Source organism: Equus caballus, chromosome 27 (assembly GCF_041296265.1).
Source record: "Equus caballus isolate H_3958 breed thoroughbred chromosome 27, TB-T2T, whole genome shotgun sequence".
NCBI lineage: Eukaryota > Metazoa > Chordata > Mammalia > Perissodactyla > Equidae > Equus > Equus caballus.
The window spans coordinates 33,927,293-33,944,900 of NC_091710.1; the positions used below are offsets into that span (position 1 = coordinate 33,927,293).

Genomic DNA, 17,608 nt, shown 5'->3' on the forward strand with positions numbered 1-17,608 from the left:
CATCATGTATACATACTCACCTCACTCCAAATCTTAGGTTGACCGCCATGCAATAGTCAGACGTATCACGGTCTCACCCTTTCCTGCAGGGTAATTGAAAACATTGAATTCCTTCCTATCTTGGGTTACATTGAAAAACAATCTTTCCTTAATTTAACACACAAGGATGCCAACCTCGGGCCCTGTCAATTCCTGGATTTTGCCATTAGTTTAGAGTGATCCCACCACACTTAGATTGGAGGCCTTTTTTGACTTTCCTAATGTGTTTCTGTCCTCATTAAGACCCCCACACAAATGCATCACCCATAATAGCCAAAAAAAAGTGGAAGTAACCCACATACCTAGCAACAGTGGAAGAAATAAATAAACTTTGGTAGATTCATAAAATGGAATACTATACAGCCCGGAAAATGAACAAGCTATCATAATAACATTGACTGAAATAAGCTAGACACAAAAGAATATATATCATGCGGCTGCATTTTTATAAATTCAAAAACAAGCAGAATTAATCAATGGTTTTAGAAGTCAAGGTAGTACTTACATTTGGGAAGGTGAGGTTAGTAATTTGGTGTGGATACATGAGGGGCTGTTGGGCACTGGTTATGTTCTATTTCTTTACCTGGATATCTTCATTTCATGATAGTTCATTCAGCCGTACATTTGTGGTTTCTGCACTTTTCTACATGTATATTGTACTTTGAATTTTAAAGAATATTGGGGCTGGCCCTGTGGCCGAGTGGTTAAGTTCGCGTGCTCCACTGCAGGTGGCCCAGTGTTTCGTTGGTTCGAATCCTGGGCGCGGACATGGCACTGCTCATCAAACCACACTGAGGCAGCATCCCACATGCCACAACTAGAAGGACCCACAACGAAGAATATTCAACTATGTACCGGGGGGGTTTTGGGGAGAAAAAGGAAAAAAATGAAATCTTAAAAAAAAAAAAAGGTTAAAGAATATAAATAATTTGTATGCGTGTGTGTGAAGAAGATTGACCCTGAGCTAACATTCATTGCCAATCTTCCTCTTTTTGCTTGAGGAAGATTGTTGCTGAGCTAACATCTGTGCCAATCTTCCTCTATTTTATGTGGAATGATGCCAGAGTGTGGCTTGACGAGCAGTGCTAGGTCTGTACCCTGGATCCAAACCTGTGAACTCCAGGCTGTCAAAGCAGAGCAGGCAAACTTAACCACTATGCCAACAGGGTGGGCCCCAATAATTTTTTTCTTGACATCTGTGAAGAACTCAGAGATTTAAAATCACAGGCATGAGATTTGAGTGTCTATCTAAATGCTTTATACAGAGCAAAAGCTCAATATATAGTGGATTGGTTGATTGATTTCATCTACTAATTAAAGCTTTTGTGATATCAAACCAACTCTGAATTTTTTTTCTGGCTATGAATATTTTGTTATAAACTTTTGAATGCAGGAATGACATTGGTTAGGTGTAATATGAGGTAGCTTTTTGTGATCTGTCATGGATGTAAAAAATATGAGTGAAATGAATATTTGCTCAGGAATGACAAGGACATCCTATCCTGCAGAAAGGATGAAGTCCTAGCCCTTTCTATGGCCTTTGTAATTGCTCTAGGTCTGTGTCTTCCCTCGCCTGCTCTCCTTTTGCCCACACTGTGAGCAATACAAAACTCCCCGTGCTTCCCTGATACCCGGCTCATTCCTTTACATGGACCACTCCCCACCCGCCTCGTTTCACGTGTTCAACCCTAGTCATTTATCAATGCTCCATTTAGCTTCACTGCTTCGTCTACTTCACAGCTGCCACCTACTTCCCAGCTAGCACAGCCCATCCTGGAACATGGATCATGCCTTTAACACATTTGTGGACATACCTGTTCTCCCTAAGAGACTGTAAGTTTCTAAAGGACTGATACGAGTATCCCAAATACCTATCCAGGTGCTGGGCACATGGTAGATGCTAATAAATGTTTTTGGAACCAAAGATCTAACTGTGAAAATAGTAGTCCTTAAAGAGATCTAGATTTTCTCCATTTGGCACTCCTCACCTTCATATATTGTCAACAATATGGTGCCGAAGTAGCATGAGAATCTGTAAAATTAAGAATGAAAATAACTTAAGGACAGACAGCATTGTCCCAATAAATACAGAGACACCTTTGACTTCAGGAAATTTCTGTTTCCCTGTAGACCCCACTGACCTTTTAATTTTGAAAATCTTACCACGTTGGTGGTAACCTGAAATCATTTGCTCCTATTTATATCCAATAGGCAGTCATTCTATAGGTATTTATTGAGCAACTACTGCAGGTATGAGGTGCTAGAATCATCCAGATACCTCGGCTTGGGATGGAGGATGGGTTTTCTTGTCTACGTGTCTTGTATTTACCAGCTGGTCTGATGAATTTATGAAGAGATGTTTCTGGGGCCAAAGTCATGATTATTTTGAGTCTGATCTGTGGATTTGTCCCTAAGTCCCTTCCTTTCCTCATTCTTGGCAACTTCACATCTACCTACAACTTCTCCAACTCCAGTTACTAGAATCAATTATAATATGAAAAAAAAGTTTTCAACCAGCTTCAGCTCTGCTTCCACACGGCCTTTGCATCATAATCCTTGATGGTCAGCATCACTGACCTTATTTGCAAATAAGCTCATGTTCTGAGATTCTGGTGGTTAGGACTTCAACATATGTTTGCGGGGGACACGATGCAACCCATAAAAAATGTCATGGGAAGTTCTGAAAACAGAATTCTGGCCTCATTGCAGAGCCTCAATTTTCTGAGTGCTCCAGTTCTTATTATTTGGCTCTGCTTTTACTTCTGGTTTCTGAGTTTCTGCTCTGAGAGTTGCCTACTGCGTAGGCCTTACCTTGCTCTTAACAATCACCCTGCTGGTGGCTGAAACACACAAGATAGTAGGATTTGTGAAGCCACATGCGCAGCACTGTGCTAAGCTCTTTTTGCTTTTATTCTGTAGTCTTTTTAATCCTAATTTTACCAATTGACCCTAAAACAAAGTCATACATCTAATGAAAGTCAGGTTGGTAGATCCAAATCCAGGTCTGCCTGACTCTACAGATGAAGGTGTTTCCCCTCCGTTAGCTTCCTGACTATTCTAGGAGCTCCTAGGCCAAATTAGATGTTATAGACCTGATCTGTGCTGTCACTCACATCCATTTATTGAGATGATTCCCTCTCAGAAAGAAGATGAAATAACCCATTTTGACTTCTCCCTGCTACTCTAGATAAGCCACATCGAGATCTAAGCATAACTTTCGCAAAAGATAAATTTCCCACCATGGCAATGAATAGAACATGTGATGTTTGCAAAGATCCTTTGAAATCTTTATGAAAAAGTTGTGCCAAGAGGCTTCTAAAGCTTCTGCAGGAGAATGACAGCCACCTAAATCCAAGTTTCTCTGTACATTCTCCCAAAACCATACAGATCACAGAGAAAAGCAAATAAAGCCACGCATGATCCATGCCTCCAACATAACCTGAATACTACAAACTCTGATTTACATGAAAATGGGAAGACATATACTAAACCAGCTGAGCCAGCTTCAAACTTCATGCTGGAATGGAGAGTCTACAACCGAGGTAGGATGAAGATAAGAAAGAAACCCCATTATCTACCTGGCTAGCAAGCATTGAAGAATTATCAAGTGCTATGAGGCACAGGTAACAGGTAAAACATACTGAATATAGAACACCAATATGGAAAAAACCTCAGGCAAACTGTTGCGATTTTGTAAATTAACATTTGTTAAGTAGTGCGCCAGGTAAGGAATCAGATGGTGAGCCACGGTTTAACACAAACTGAAAGAGAAAGTGAAATAAAGAAGTTTATTGCTCACAGGTCCTAGAGGAGGTTCATGGTAGCCTTGAGGGGTCACACAGGGAGGTCAAGGCATGATGCTGGCAGAGTTTGAGCAGCAGGACCAGGGGCACAGGCTTTTATTGGGGTCTGCAGGTAGAATGTTCCTGGAGTTCCAGGCTAAGACTGGATTGGTCAATTCAAATCAAAAAGAGAGAGGGTTTTGGTAAGCTCCATGAGGGTCTTATCTAAGTGGCACACAGGGGAAGGATCCAGGAGGAAGAGGAGACTGTTTATCACCAGGGGCGTTGGGGAAGTCATATCAGGAACTTACACTTACTTGTGACTCTTCAGGCTGTTGTGAAGGGTGTGCACTCATGGGAGGGGCTAGTGTCAGTTCAAGGCTCTGGCAGCCCACTTAGCCACATAAAAGGGATGCTGTGGCAGCAATATTATGGAGTAGTTTAGCTAAACTCTCAACACAAACCAATCCCCAAACTTCAAGACAGATCAATGTAAACTACCCAAACTGAAACACAAAGAGGAAAAAAAGGGAAAACAATAGAACAGAGCGTCAAAGACCTGTGAGAGAATATCAAATGGGCTAAGAGACATGTAATCGTAAAGCAGAAGAGAAAAAGAAAATGGAAAATTTGAAGAATAATGGTCAAGAATTCTCCCCAAATAATAAATACATGAAACTATACATCCAAACAGCTCAGAAAATGCCAAGCAGGATAAATATCAAGAAGGATAAATTCCAAAACAATATAAAAAACATTTAGATATTTCATATTCGAACTGCTGAAAACAAAAGATAAAGAGGAAAGCTTGAAGTCACTCGTGGAAAAAACGATGCATTACAAACTGAAGAACAAAGATAAAAATTAAAGCAGACTTCTCATTGGAAACTATACAAGCCAGAAGATAATGGACTGGCATCTTTAATGTGCTTAAAGAAAGAAACTGTCAGCCCAGACTTCTATAGCTAACAAAATACCTTTTAAAAATGAAGGTGAAATTGGGGCTGGCCCCGTGGCCGAGTGGTTAAGTTTGCGCGCTCCGCTGCAGGCGGCCCAGTGTTTCGTCAGTTCGAATCCTGGGCGCGGACATGGCACTGCTCATCAGACCACGCTGAAGCAGCGTCCCACATGCCACAACTAGAAGAACCCACAACGAAGAATACACAACTATGTACCGGGGGGCTTTGGGGAGAAAAAGGAAAAAATAAAATCTTTAAAAAAAAAAAAATGAAGCTGAAATAAAGACATTTTAAGACAAACAATAGCAGAGAATTTTCTAACATCAGATCTGCACTTCAAGAAAGGCCAAAGAAGTTCTTCAGTCAGGGGGAATATGATACCTGAAAGAATGTTTGGTCTAAACAAAGAAATTAAGATCTCTGGAAATGGTCAAAATGAAGTTAAATATAAAAGACATTTATTTTTCTTATTTGAATTATTCTTAAGATAACTGAATTTTAAAGCAAAAATAGTAGCCATGTATTCTGGGTTTATATCATCCATAAGAGGAAAATATGTCAACAATAGCACAAAGGATGGGAGGAATGAATTACTATTGTGAGTTCTTACATAACATGTGGATCATTATAGTATTATATGAGTGGGATTGTGATTACTCAAGATGTATACTGTGAACATAAGGAAGCGACTTCAGTTTTTTAAAAGAACTATAAATAATAAGCCATCATCGCGATAAAATGGAATCATAAATACACTCAATTTAAAAGCAAGCAGAAAAAAGAACAGATGGGACAAATAGAAAGCCATTAGCAAGATGATTGATTTTAATCTAACCATATCAACAGTTACATCAAATATGAATGGTATAAACAAACCAATAAAAGTTGAAAATTGTGAATTTGGATTAGGAAAAGCAACACCCCACTATATGCTGTCTACTAGAAGTCTACTTTAAGTGTAAAGCTATAGATAGGTTAAAAGTATAGAAAAGGACACACTATGAAAACACTAATAAAAAAATGCTGGAATAGCTGTAGGAACATCAGAAAAGTAGTCTTCAGTATAAGGAATATTACCAGGGATAAAGAGGGATATAACAGAATTATAAAGGGGTCAATTAACCAAGAAGACATAACAATCCTAAATGTGTATATATTGAACAACAAAGCTTCAAAATATATGAAGAAAATACTGGTAGAAAGACTGGTAGACATGAAAGGAGACAAATTCTCAATTATAGGTGGAGACATCAACACTCTTGTCTAAATAATCAGTAGAGCAGGTAGACAGAAAATCAGTGTGTATACAGAAGACTTGAATAGCATTATCAACCAACTTGACCTAATGGAGCTTTATAAAACAGTCCACCCATATGAGGAGAATGCACATTCTGTTCAAGTGGACATGGAGCATTCACCAAGATAGACCATATTCTGTGCTATAAAACAAACCTTAATGAACTTAAAAGAATTGAAATTATACAAAATATGTTCTCTGATAAGAGATTTAAATGAGAAGTCAATAACAGAACGATATCTGGAAAATCCCAAATATTTGAAAAATTAAACAATACATTTATAAATAATCCATGACTTAACCAAAGAAAAAGGCACAAGTGAAATTAGAAAATAACTTTATCAACATCATTAACTATCAGGGAAATGCAAATCAAAACTACAATGAGATATGATCTCACTCCAATCAGAATGGCTATAATTAACAAGACAGGAAACAACAAGTGTTAGAGAGGATGTGGGGAGAAGGGAGCCCTCGTACACTGCTGGTGTGAGTGCAAACTGGTGCAGCCACTATGGAAAACAGTATGGAGTATCCTCAGAAAATCAAGAATAGAACTACATACAATCCAGCTATTCCACTGCTGGGTATTTATCCAAAGAACTTGAAAACAAAAATGCATAAAGATCCATGCATCCCTATGTTCATCGCAGCATTAGTCACAATAGCCAAGGCTTGGGAGCAACCTAGGCACTCATCAAGGGATGAATGGATAAAGAAGATGTGGTATATATACACAATGGAATACTACTCAGCCATAAGAAATGATGAAATCCAGCCATTTGTGACAACATGGATGGAACTTGAGGGTATTCTGCTAAGTGAAATAAGTCAGAGGGAGAGAGTAAAATACCATATGATCTCACTCATAAGTAGAAGATAAAAACAATGACAAACACATAGCAACAGAGACTGGATTGATGGTTACCAGAGGCGAAGGGGGAAGGGAGGAGGATGAAAGGGGTAATTAGGCACATGTGTGTGGTGATGGATTATAATTAGTCTTTGGGTGGTGAACATGATATAATAATCTACACAGAATTGAAAATATATTATGATGTACATCTGAAAGTTATATGTTATAACACAATGTTACTGCTATAAAAATTAAAATTAAAGAAAAAAAGAAAAAGAAACAATAAAATAAAATATTTGATGATGCAGCTCAACCAGTGCTTAGGTGAAAATTTACGTCATTGCAGCAAATGTTTATATTAGAAAGGAGGAAAGGCCTCAAACCAAAGATCTAAGTTTTCAGCTTAAGAAATTAGAAAAAGAAAAGCAAATTAAACCTGCAGCAAGCAGGAGTAAGAAAATGACAAAGGTAAGATCAAAAAGCAATGAAATTGGAAATTGAAAAACAGTACTAAAAATCAAAGTAAACACAATCTCATTCTTTGAAAAGAATGATAAAATTGATAAACTTATAGCCAGATTGCAAAAAAAGAAAAAAAGAGAGAATACACAAACTACCAATGTCAAGAATGGAAAAAAAAGGAGCATGACTACAGATCCTACAGACATTGGAAGAAGGGTAAAGAAATATTACAAACAACTCCATGCCCACAAATCAACAACTTAGATGAAATGAACAAATTCCTTGAAAGATGCAAACTGCCAAAGTTTACTCAAGTATAAATAAATAATCTGAGTAGTCCTATATTTATTAAAGAAATAGAACATGTAGTTAAAATCTTCCAGCAAAGAAAACTCCAGGTTCAGAGGGCATCTGTGGAAAATTCTACCAAACATTTAAGGCAGAAATAAAAAGTAAAATTAAAGGCTAAATAACCTTCAGTTGTGTGGATATGTCACATTTTGTTCATCCATTCATCAGTCGATGGCCATTTGGGTTGTTCCTATTCTTTAGCTTCAATACGAACAATGCTGCTATGAATATTTGTGTACAAGTTTTTGTGTAAACATAAGTTTTGAATTCTTTTAGGTATATAGCTAGGAGTGGAATTGGTGGATCATATAGCATCTCTATATTTAACCTTATGAGGAACTTCTAGACTCTTTTCCAAAGTAATTGCACCATTTTGCTTTCTCAGCAGCAGTGTATAAGAGTTCCAATTTCTCCACATTCTCATCAACAGTTGCTATTTTCTGATTTTTTAATTACAGCTATCCTAGTGGGTGTGAAGTGGTATCTCACTGTGGTTTTGATTTGCATTTTCCTGATAACTAAGGGTGTTGAGCATCTTTTTATATGCTTAGAGGCCAACTGTATATCTTCTTTGGAGAAATGACTATTCAAATCCTTTGCCCATTTTTAACTGAGTTATTTTCCTTTTTTATTGTTGAGTTGTAAGAATTCTCTGTATAGGGGCCGGCCTGGTGGCACAGCGGTTAAGTGTACACGTTCCGCTTCTCGGCAGCCCAGGGTTTGCCAGTTCGAATCCCAGGTGCAGACATGGCACCGCTTGGCACGCCATGCTGTGGTAGGCGTCCCACGTATAAAGTAGAGGAAGATGGGCATGGATGTTAGCTCAGGGCCAGTCTTCCTCAGCAAAAAAGAAGAGGACTGGCAGTAGTTAGCTCAGGGCTAATCTTCCTCAAAAAGAAAAAAAGAATTCTCTGTATATTCTGGACACTAGACCCTTGTCAGTTATATGATTTAAAAATATTTCCTCCCATTCTGTGGGTTTTCCTTTCACTTTCTCAATAGTGTTCTTTGACACACACCAGTTTTTAATTTTGATGAATTCCAACTTACCTATTTTTCCTTTGATTGCTTGTACTTCTAGTTTTACATCTAAGAAATGGTTACCTAGTTCAAGAGCATAAAGATTTACACCTGTGTTTTCTTCCAAGAGCTTTAGAATTTTTGCTCTTTCATTTGGACTTTTGATCCATTTGAGTTAGTTTTTGTATATAGTGTGAGCCCAAGTTTATTCTTTTGTATGTGGATATACAATTGTTTCATCACCATTTGCTGAAAAAGATTATTCTTTCCCATTGAACAGTCTTGAACCCTTGTTGAAAATCAATTGACCATAGGTGTTTGGGTTTAATTATGGACCCTCAGTTCTATTCTATTTATCTATATGCCTATTCTTATCTCAGGATCACCCAGTTTTACTTACTGTGCTTTGTAGTAAGTTTTGAAATCAGGAAGTGTGAGTCCTCCAACTTTGTCCCTTTTCTATGATTGTTTTAGCATTTCCATTAATTTTAGGCTCTCTTTGTCTAATTCTGCAGAAAAGGGGCATCTGTATTCATAAGCAATATTGGTCTTTAGTTTTCTTGGGTTATCTTTGTTCAGTTTTGGTATTAGGGAATAAAAGTTGATTTTTAAGAAACCTATGAAATAGAAGAAAATTGTGACAATATTCTGACATGAATTTAATATTATTAGAGCAGCATTTGAAGAGATTAAAAAACACTTCAAATCAAAACATTAAAAATCAGAATTAACCTTATTTATGATATAAAGGAAAATAAAATTGTTTTAGAAATGAAGACTTCATCACATGATGCTCAAAGAAGAATAGATTTAAGTTAACGTACAGTAAAGGACTTCGGGGCAGATAATGAAAACAGCCTGGAGAATGAAAAGAAAATCAAGAAAGAGGTAAAAAGGATGAGAGAAAGTGACAGTCATAGAAGATAGGGAAAGAAAAGCCAATAGAAGAGAATTAAAGAATTATTTTTAAAAATTATATTCAAGAGGGGGCTGGCCCCGTGGCCGAGTGGTTAAGTTCGCGTGCTCCGCTGCAGGCGGCCCAGTGTTTCGTTGGTTCGAATCCTGGGCGCGGACATGGCACTGCTCATCAAACCACGCTGAGGCAGCGTCCCACATACCACAACTAGAAGAATCCACAACGAAGAATATACAACTATGTACCGGGGGGCGTTGGGGAGAAAAAGGAAATAATAAAATCTTTAAAAAAAAAAAAATTATATTCAAGAGAATGTTTTCAGAAATAAAAGAAGGCCTGCATCTACACATTAAAAGGGTCCGCCATGTACCTAGGAAAACTGAACTATAATGTTCAACTCTGAGGCTTGGCCAAGCAAGCAATTAGACTTGAAAGATGTTTGGTTTTTTTCTGAGGTATGCTTTTTGGTGAGGAAGATTGGCCCTGAGCTAACATCTGTTGCCAATCTTCCTCTTTTCTTTCTCCCCGAAGCCCCAGTACATAGTTGTATATCCTAGTTGTAGGTCATTCTAGTTCTTCTGTGTGGGACGCCGCCACAACATGGCTTGATGAGCGGTGCTAGGTCTGTGTCCAGGATACGAACCAGTGAACCCTGGGCCGCCAAAATGGAGCATGCAAACTTAACTACTATGCCATGGGGCTGGCCCCTGAAAGATTTTTTTTTAACTGGGGCCTCCAAAAAGACAAGAAATTAGAAGGGTTGGTGAGGATGTGGAGAAAAGGGAACCTGTGTGTACTGTTAGTGGGAATGTAAAGTGATGCAACCATTATGGAAAACCATACGGAGGTTCCCCCCAAAACTAAAAATAACATACTATATGATCCAGCAATTTCACTTCTTGGTTTTCATCTGAAGAAAACAAAAACACTAATTCAAAGAGATATATGCACCCCTATGTTCACTGTAGCATTATTTACAATAGCCATAACATGGAAACAGCCTAATTGTCCACCAACAGATAAATGAATAAAGAAAATGTGCATATATATATACATTTATATATATATATATATAATGGAATATTATTCAGCCATAAAAACAAATGAAATCTTGCCATTTGCAACTACATGGATGGAACTCAAGGGGCATTATACTAAGTGAAATAAGTCAGACAGAGAAAGACAAATACTGTATCATCTCACTTATATATGGAATCTAAAAAAAAAACAAGCTCATAGATACGGGAAACAGACTGGTGGTTGCCAGAGGCAGGGATTGTGGGTGGAACAAATGGATGAAGGGTGTCAAAAGGTACAAATTCCCCATTATAAAATAAATAGGTCATGGGGATGTAACGTACAGCATGGTGACTACAGTTAATAATATTGCATTGTCGACTACAGTTAATAATATTGTGTTGTCTATTTGCAAGTTGCTAAAAGAGTACTTAGTTCTCATCACAAGCAAAAAACCCTGTAATTAAGTATGGTGACGCATGCTAACTAGACTTACTATGGTGATCATTTCACAAGATAGATACAGTCACATGCCACATAATGATGTTTGGGTCAACGATGAACCACATATATGATGGTGGTGCCATAGGATTAGTACCATATAGCCTAGGTGTGTAGTAGGCTAGACCATCTAGGTTTGTGTAGGTACCCTCTATGATGTTCACACAACGACAAAATTGCCTAATGATGCATTTCTCAGAACTTATACCCGTTGTTAAGCAACATATAACTATATACAAATATCATTATGTTGTACACCTGAAACTAATACAATGTTATAAGCCAATTATACCTTAATAAAAATTTTTTAAAAAAGAAATCTTTTATATCTATGAAGATATATGTATATATACCATTTAAAAAAAGAGGGGCCTCCAGATAAAAATCTAGGTCACAGAACAAAAGAACAAAAATCAGATTGGCATTAGACTCAGCAGCGACATAATATATATGCACCTAGTATGGTGTCTGGTACTCAGGAGGGGCTCAATTAATGGCAACTCTTGCATCCCGAGAGACCTGGTTTATTGCACGACTATTTTCACTTGCCACTTACCACCCTGTGTGGGGGTTGCGCATTTGAGTAGAAGAGGTAATTTATAGGTCTGTTCTAACTCCATATTCTTTGGAACCAAAGATATATTTTTCTTTCACTCCCTGGCTTGCATAAGGAATTCTTAAAACCTTTCACCTTGCCATTTTGTTTTCTTCTATTGTCCTCGCTTAGACGTGTTCTAGCACGTTACGCTGTTCAACCACGACTTGTTCTGTAGGTTGTTCCATCCCTATTTCTTCACCTTTGCATTCAATTTGTCGGTGGTGGTAAAATTCAATTCAGGAACCCCACACGGACACCCCTCGCTTCCTCCCTCCCACTCTCCTTTCCTCTGCCTTTTGGAAGTGTCTGATCTGTTTCACTTCCTTGGACTACCTTGACCAATTCCAGTGACATTGGTTTATAATTCAATCAAGTGGATTAATGTTTGGGAATCATTCATTAAGTACTCAGCAATAAAGGCATTTCAAATAATACAGAAGATAAATGTGGGGCACATAGGCATATGAGATTTTCCTGATTCAAATGTTATATATCATTGTTCTGCTACTTTTTGTTGTTGTTGTTTTTTGCTGCAGAAGATTCACCGGGAGCTAACATTTGTGCCAATCTTCCTCTCTTTTTTAGTATGTGGGCTGCCAGCACAGCATGGCTGCTAACAGAGCAGTGTAGATCCGCGCCCAGGAACTGAACCCAGGCCGCCGAAGCGGAGGAGCTGAACTTAATGGCTGGGCCACTCAAGTTGGCCCCGTTTTTATTTTGCTTTAATTTGGATCTCTGCTAGTTGAACCTACATGGAGGGATAAGAACATCCTACAGTAAGAGATTGGGTCAAGGAGTATGAACATTTTACTAATCCTTGACACATATACTGTAAGATTACTTTCTAAAAAGATGGTTAGCAATTTATACTGCTCCCAGAAATATAGGGCTGAGCAGAACTTGGCCATCTCACAATCTTGGCGAGGTGGTTGAGGACAAGTTCTAATTTCACAGCTGAAAACGCACCCCCCGCCCTTGTGTAGAGTCTGCTATGTCAGAGGCAAGCCAATCATTTCCATCCCCTTCACACATGGACCTCTTTGATCTTTCATAACTCGATGCGGCAGTAAGGTGGAGCCAGACTGTCTCGAATCAGTCAGTTCCACCACATTAGCTGTGTCATCTTTTGACAAATGACTTAACTACCGAGTGTCACAGTTTTCTCATCTGTACAAGAAGAATATCTACTTGACAGGATTTTTCTGAGGATTAAATGTGGCACTTACCACATTTGGAAATTCAGCCTATACCCTTTTCAATATCCTATTGTAACAACAACAACAAAAATCTTTCAGGATACATTGAATTTTGGTGAAGAGCCAAAAGCTATTTGGAGGCAGGTCTGCAAGAGAGCTCGTTTATTAAGCCAGGTCATAAATGTGTTCTCTATAAAAAATGTTTAACATTTTTAAATGTTGGCCTTTAAACATTGGCTTCGGAAGAAATATCCTATCATTGGGCCAGTTATCTCATTGCAGATCAATACCAGGCAACTGAGTTATTGCAATTTTGCTTGTCCTCAGTCCATCTGTGTAAGTTTGCCTGATTGTTTCCCTTTAAATGGATGAATTTGGTCCCTAAGAAAGCAAGTAGATTATTTTACTAGTCTTGAGCTCTGGGAAAATTACTTGCATTATTTGTTTCTTCTCTTCTACTCTCCTTAAGAAACTTCTATTAGATGGACATTACGACTTTAACCTCCATGTCCCCATTTTTCCCTCATACTCTATTGACCTCAGCATTGCATTCTGGAAAACGCCCCAACTCAACCCTCCACCTCACTCGTTCATTTTTTGTCTGCATCCATTCTTCTGTTTAGCTCATCTATTTAGTTTATTTTTATGATTCATTCCCCTACTCAGCAAACTTTTATTGAATGCTTCCATGGTCCCAGGGACCCTTTGAGGAACACTGTTTCCACTCCTGTATCTTTTTTGGAATGCACATCCTCAAACCTAAGGATATTGAGTTTGTTGTCTGAGTGTTTTTCCTCAAATTCTATGATTTGCTTGTTTACTCATCTCTGTCATTTGGGATCCCTGTTCCTTCCTGTGGGGTTGCTGACTCAGTCCCTGTTGGCGTGCCTCTGTTGACTGTGGAACTCTAGAACTCACTGCCACATGAGTAGCTTGACGTCTGTGGAGGAGAGCTCTCATCCCATTGGGGACGTGAAGCTGGCTAAGGTTTTGTGGGTCTTCTCTGGGCCAGTGCCCACGTTCAGTGCTTTGGTGTGAGAACAGCTGCTGTTGCTGCCTGCTGCCCGGCCCAAGTTGGGGAGAGGGCCAAATGATCCAGCTATGCAGCCTCAAGGAATCTTCTTGGGTCTTCCAAGGCTCTCCTAGTTTGGGGCTCCCCTGTAGTCCTCTACTTCTGTAAGGCTATGCTCTCCTCTGGTCTTCCATATTGGACCCCGTTTCCATATCTCAGAAATTCCTAAAAAGCATTGGTCAACTCATGGACTTTTGGTTTCACAAAGCCATTAGATTTCACTTTCTTTACTGTCATTTTTTTGGCTTGGGGGAGGAAGGGAAGGCAAAGGTATTTGCTCAGTCTAACCATCTTTATCCAATTTTCCTTCTTACTTGGCATTTATTTCAGTTCTGTTCAGTGATGAGCCTAGGTCTTGGAGATTAAATCTGTCTAAAGTGCTAGATACCACTCATAGTCCTCAGGAAAGGGATTATGTCTATAATTCAGCTATTATCTCCAAGAAGTGCTTAGGCAAAGTGCAAGTGTTATGGAGTTCAGAATCCCAGCTGAGTGGAGTCATCCAAGTGGGACCTTGAAGAACAGAAAGAATTGGACGTGTAGAGACAGGTGTGTAAGAGCAACAACTAGCTACTTTGGCTTGAAATGTTGAATTCATGACATAACTTAGTCACTTAAAGTGATGAGGGGAAAAAATCTGTCAGATTTGCTTTTTTTTCTTTTTATAAACCATAGAAAAGTGCAGTAGGAAAAGAATTTCCAGAGATTTTTAAAAAATCTACAGACAGAAAAACTATAAGAGATCATTTATAACAAAATTAGGGTCAAACCATAAAACCCCTGAATTATCCAGAATTCCTATTTCTGTGTGTAGATATATAGAGACCATTTAATGACCGTGTGTGTGTGTGTGTGTGTGTGTGTGCGTGTACACGTGTGCATGCACACATGTACACATACACATCACAGATGTGGATTCAGCACCAGTAACTTCTACGGCCATCTGATACATATTTTGACAACTATATAGGTAAATTCTTCATTTATACTACCCAGACACTATTTAACAGGCATTTAATAGTTTTTTATTACAAGAAAGTTTAATCTAACACTTCAGAAACTAGTGACAAGGTACCTAGGGGGAACGTTTTCTGCAGAACTGATTCTCAGATAGCATAATTACAGGGGCAAAGGGTGGTCCTCTAGGCAGTCTTTTCCGAATGCATTTAAAAACATTCAATATTAAAAGTGATTTATTTATATTTGGAAAATCCTCGCTGGGAAACTGGGGACTGAAATGGTCAAGGCTGCTTAACCAAGAGGAGTCCCAATTGGGGGTACCGTGTATGTAAGAGTTTTATCTTTATCCTAAAAGGACTTGGGGTTTTTTTAATATATATATATTTTTTTCCTTTTTCTCCCCAAAGCCCCCCAGTACATAGTTGTATATTCTTCGTTGTGGGTCCTTCTAGTTGTGGCATGTGGGACGCCGCCTCAGAGTGGTTTGATGAGCAGTGCCATGTCCGCGCCCAGGATTCGAACCAACGAAACACTGGGCCGCCTGCAGCGGAGGGCGCAAACTTAACCACTCGGCCACGGGGCCAGCCCCGGGACTTGGGGTTTTTAAAAGGATGAAAATAGTTCTTAGAGCACAGTTCTAGGGCCTAAAGCCTCCTTAAGACACTGCATTGTTTGGTCAAAAAAACGACCAAAAAATGTATTTTGAAAGCTATAGCTTGTCTCATGGCACAAAACAGATAAGCAAAACTCATCCGTTCTTACTGCATGTGGTTTGATTCCCCCACTGATCTTATTTTGACACTGACCTAAAATGTAAGAAAAAAATTCTTATGAATTTAGCTTTTATTCAAAATTAAATAAGCAAAAGCAAAATTTTTAAGAAACTTTTACAAATTACGTACATAAAAGAAAGTTACTAGGGACAGTCACAAGTTTGCAACAAATAATTACAAAAGTATCTAGGGCAGCATGAATATTAACCATGTCACAGCATGGCGATCTAACTGTGATATGAATAAGGCATAACTAACATCGGCACCGAGACCAGAATTAAAAAAGAAAACATACTTTAAAAGCTTAGTTCTACGTTAGGCTTCTTCTCTTCCCCCAGATCCTTAATGAGTTTATACTACGTAATTTGTTTAAACAAACACATCCTGTCAAACTATAAATTACATAGATGGGCAGTTAATGTGAAAAGCCCCCTAAGATATACAAACTAACTGGTACTGAATTGAGCGCTCCATTTACCTTTATGTACAATTAAATGTAAACCATTTTTTCACAGTTTTAAGTGTTTTATGAATAGATGCACAGTACCATGTCAGGTTTGCAATTGTTCCTGAAAACTGGCTCTAGGTTCTGCATCCAGTGCCTGTCGGCCACCAGGATGCAAATATTTACATAAATAAGAAACTGTGTCATAGTCAATGGTCAAGACAGTTCAGCAAGAGCAGTATTCCAACAGAGAGTGATACTCAACATCATAGTTTACATACTTGTGCAAATATAAGCATTAGGACAGATAAATCTGAGGCAAATTCAATTTGCAAAAACTTGTATCGCTACTGTTGTAAACGTGGGCAATAAATGACCCTCGGTAAGTTCTGCTCTCTATGGCTTTTTTTTTCTTTTAAAATTTTAAAGCCAGAGAAAATGCACACGCACAACCCACACGCACGCGCACGCGCACACACACGCCCCACACACATACACAGAGTTCTCATTTCATTATAGAATATGGTACATAGTGCAACTCCATCACAATGCAGAGGTTTAACACACAGTCAGTGCGTGTTTTTCTGTGCAAGTTCTTAGTGGTCTCAGTCCTAGTTGAAGGTATTCATTTGCAGAACCACGTGAATCAGGAGGTTGGAGGAAAAAAAACACAACAGAACAGTTTCATTACATTTCTCAAACCAGCACTGGGTGTGCAAAGGCAGCGGACAACCTGGCCGTCCACACAGCCAGGTTAGGGCAACTTCAAGGGAGGATCCAAGCAGTTAGTTATTTAGATTGGTCTCTAGAAAAATAGGTCAGTATATGCTGTATCTTTGTCAATCGTTCTTTCAAAGACTTCATCGACAAAACCGACAGCTGATAGCGGGGATCTACGGGGAGGACAGCAAGGAGCCACCAGCACCACGCAGGTCCGTTAGGGGTTGCCTAAAAATAATCAACATTTTATAGAATTAATAAGACAAAGATTGATGTCATAACAACAGTAACAAACCGCCAACAAGCCAGTCTCGATCGCGCACTTCACTGTGTCAGGTCCTATCTCAAATTCTTTTAACGATCATGGAACGAAGGCTATTATTATGCCCATATAAAATGGGGAAACTCAAGCTCAGAAATGTAATGCGAATTGTTTAAGATCTCTCAGCTCGTAAGTGGCAGGGCCAAGATTCGAATCCAGACATGACTCCACAGCCAACACTCTTTCCTTAAAGCAGGGTTTCTCAACCTAAGGATTTGGGGCCAGATAATTCTTTGTTGTGGGGACTGTTCTGTGTAGCACATTCAGCAGCATCTCTGACCTCTATCTACCAGCTGCCAGGAGCACCTCCCCAGCTGCGACA

The 17,608-nt window shown here is 38.9% G+C and overlaps 1 protein-coding gene across 9 annotated transcripts in view; it reads right to left on the bottom strand.

The window, feature by feature from the left end:
• The window catches only part of LONRF1 (LON peptidase N-terminal domain and ring finger 1), a 67,427-nt gene that overhangs the window by 19,759 nt on the left and 30,060 nt on the right, over positions 1-17,608 (bottom strand). For 5 of the 9 annotated variants that reach the window (XM_070253410.1, XM_023630769.2, XM_070253409.1 and 2 more), the window contains exon 12: positions 21-83. In XM_070253410.1, coding sequence (XP_070109511.1) covers positions 66-83 — 18 coding nt within the window. In that variant the 3' untranslated portion in view covers positions 21-65. Of the gene's footprint in view, positions 1-20; positions 84-15,851; positions 17,193-17,608 lie in introns of those variants that run through there. The other 4 variants (XM_023630766.2, XM_023630764.2, XM_070253412.1 and 1 more) reach the window with 1 other exon arrangement.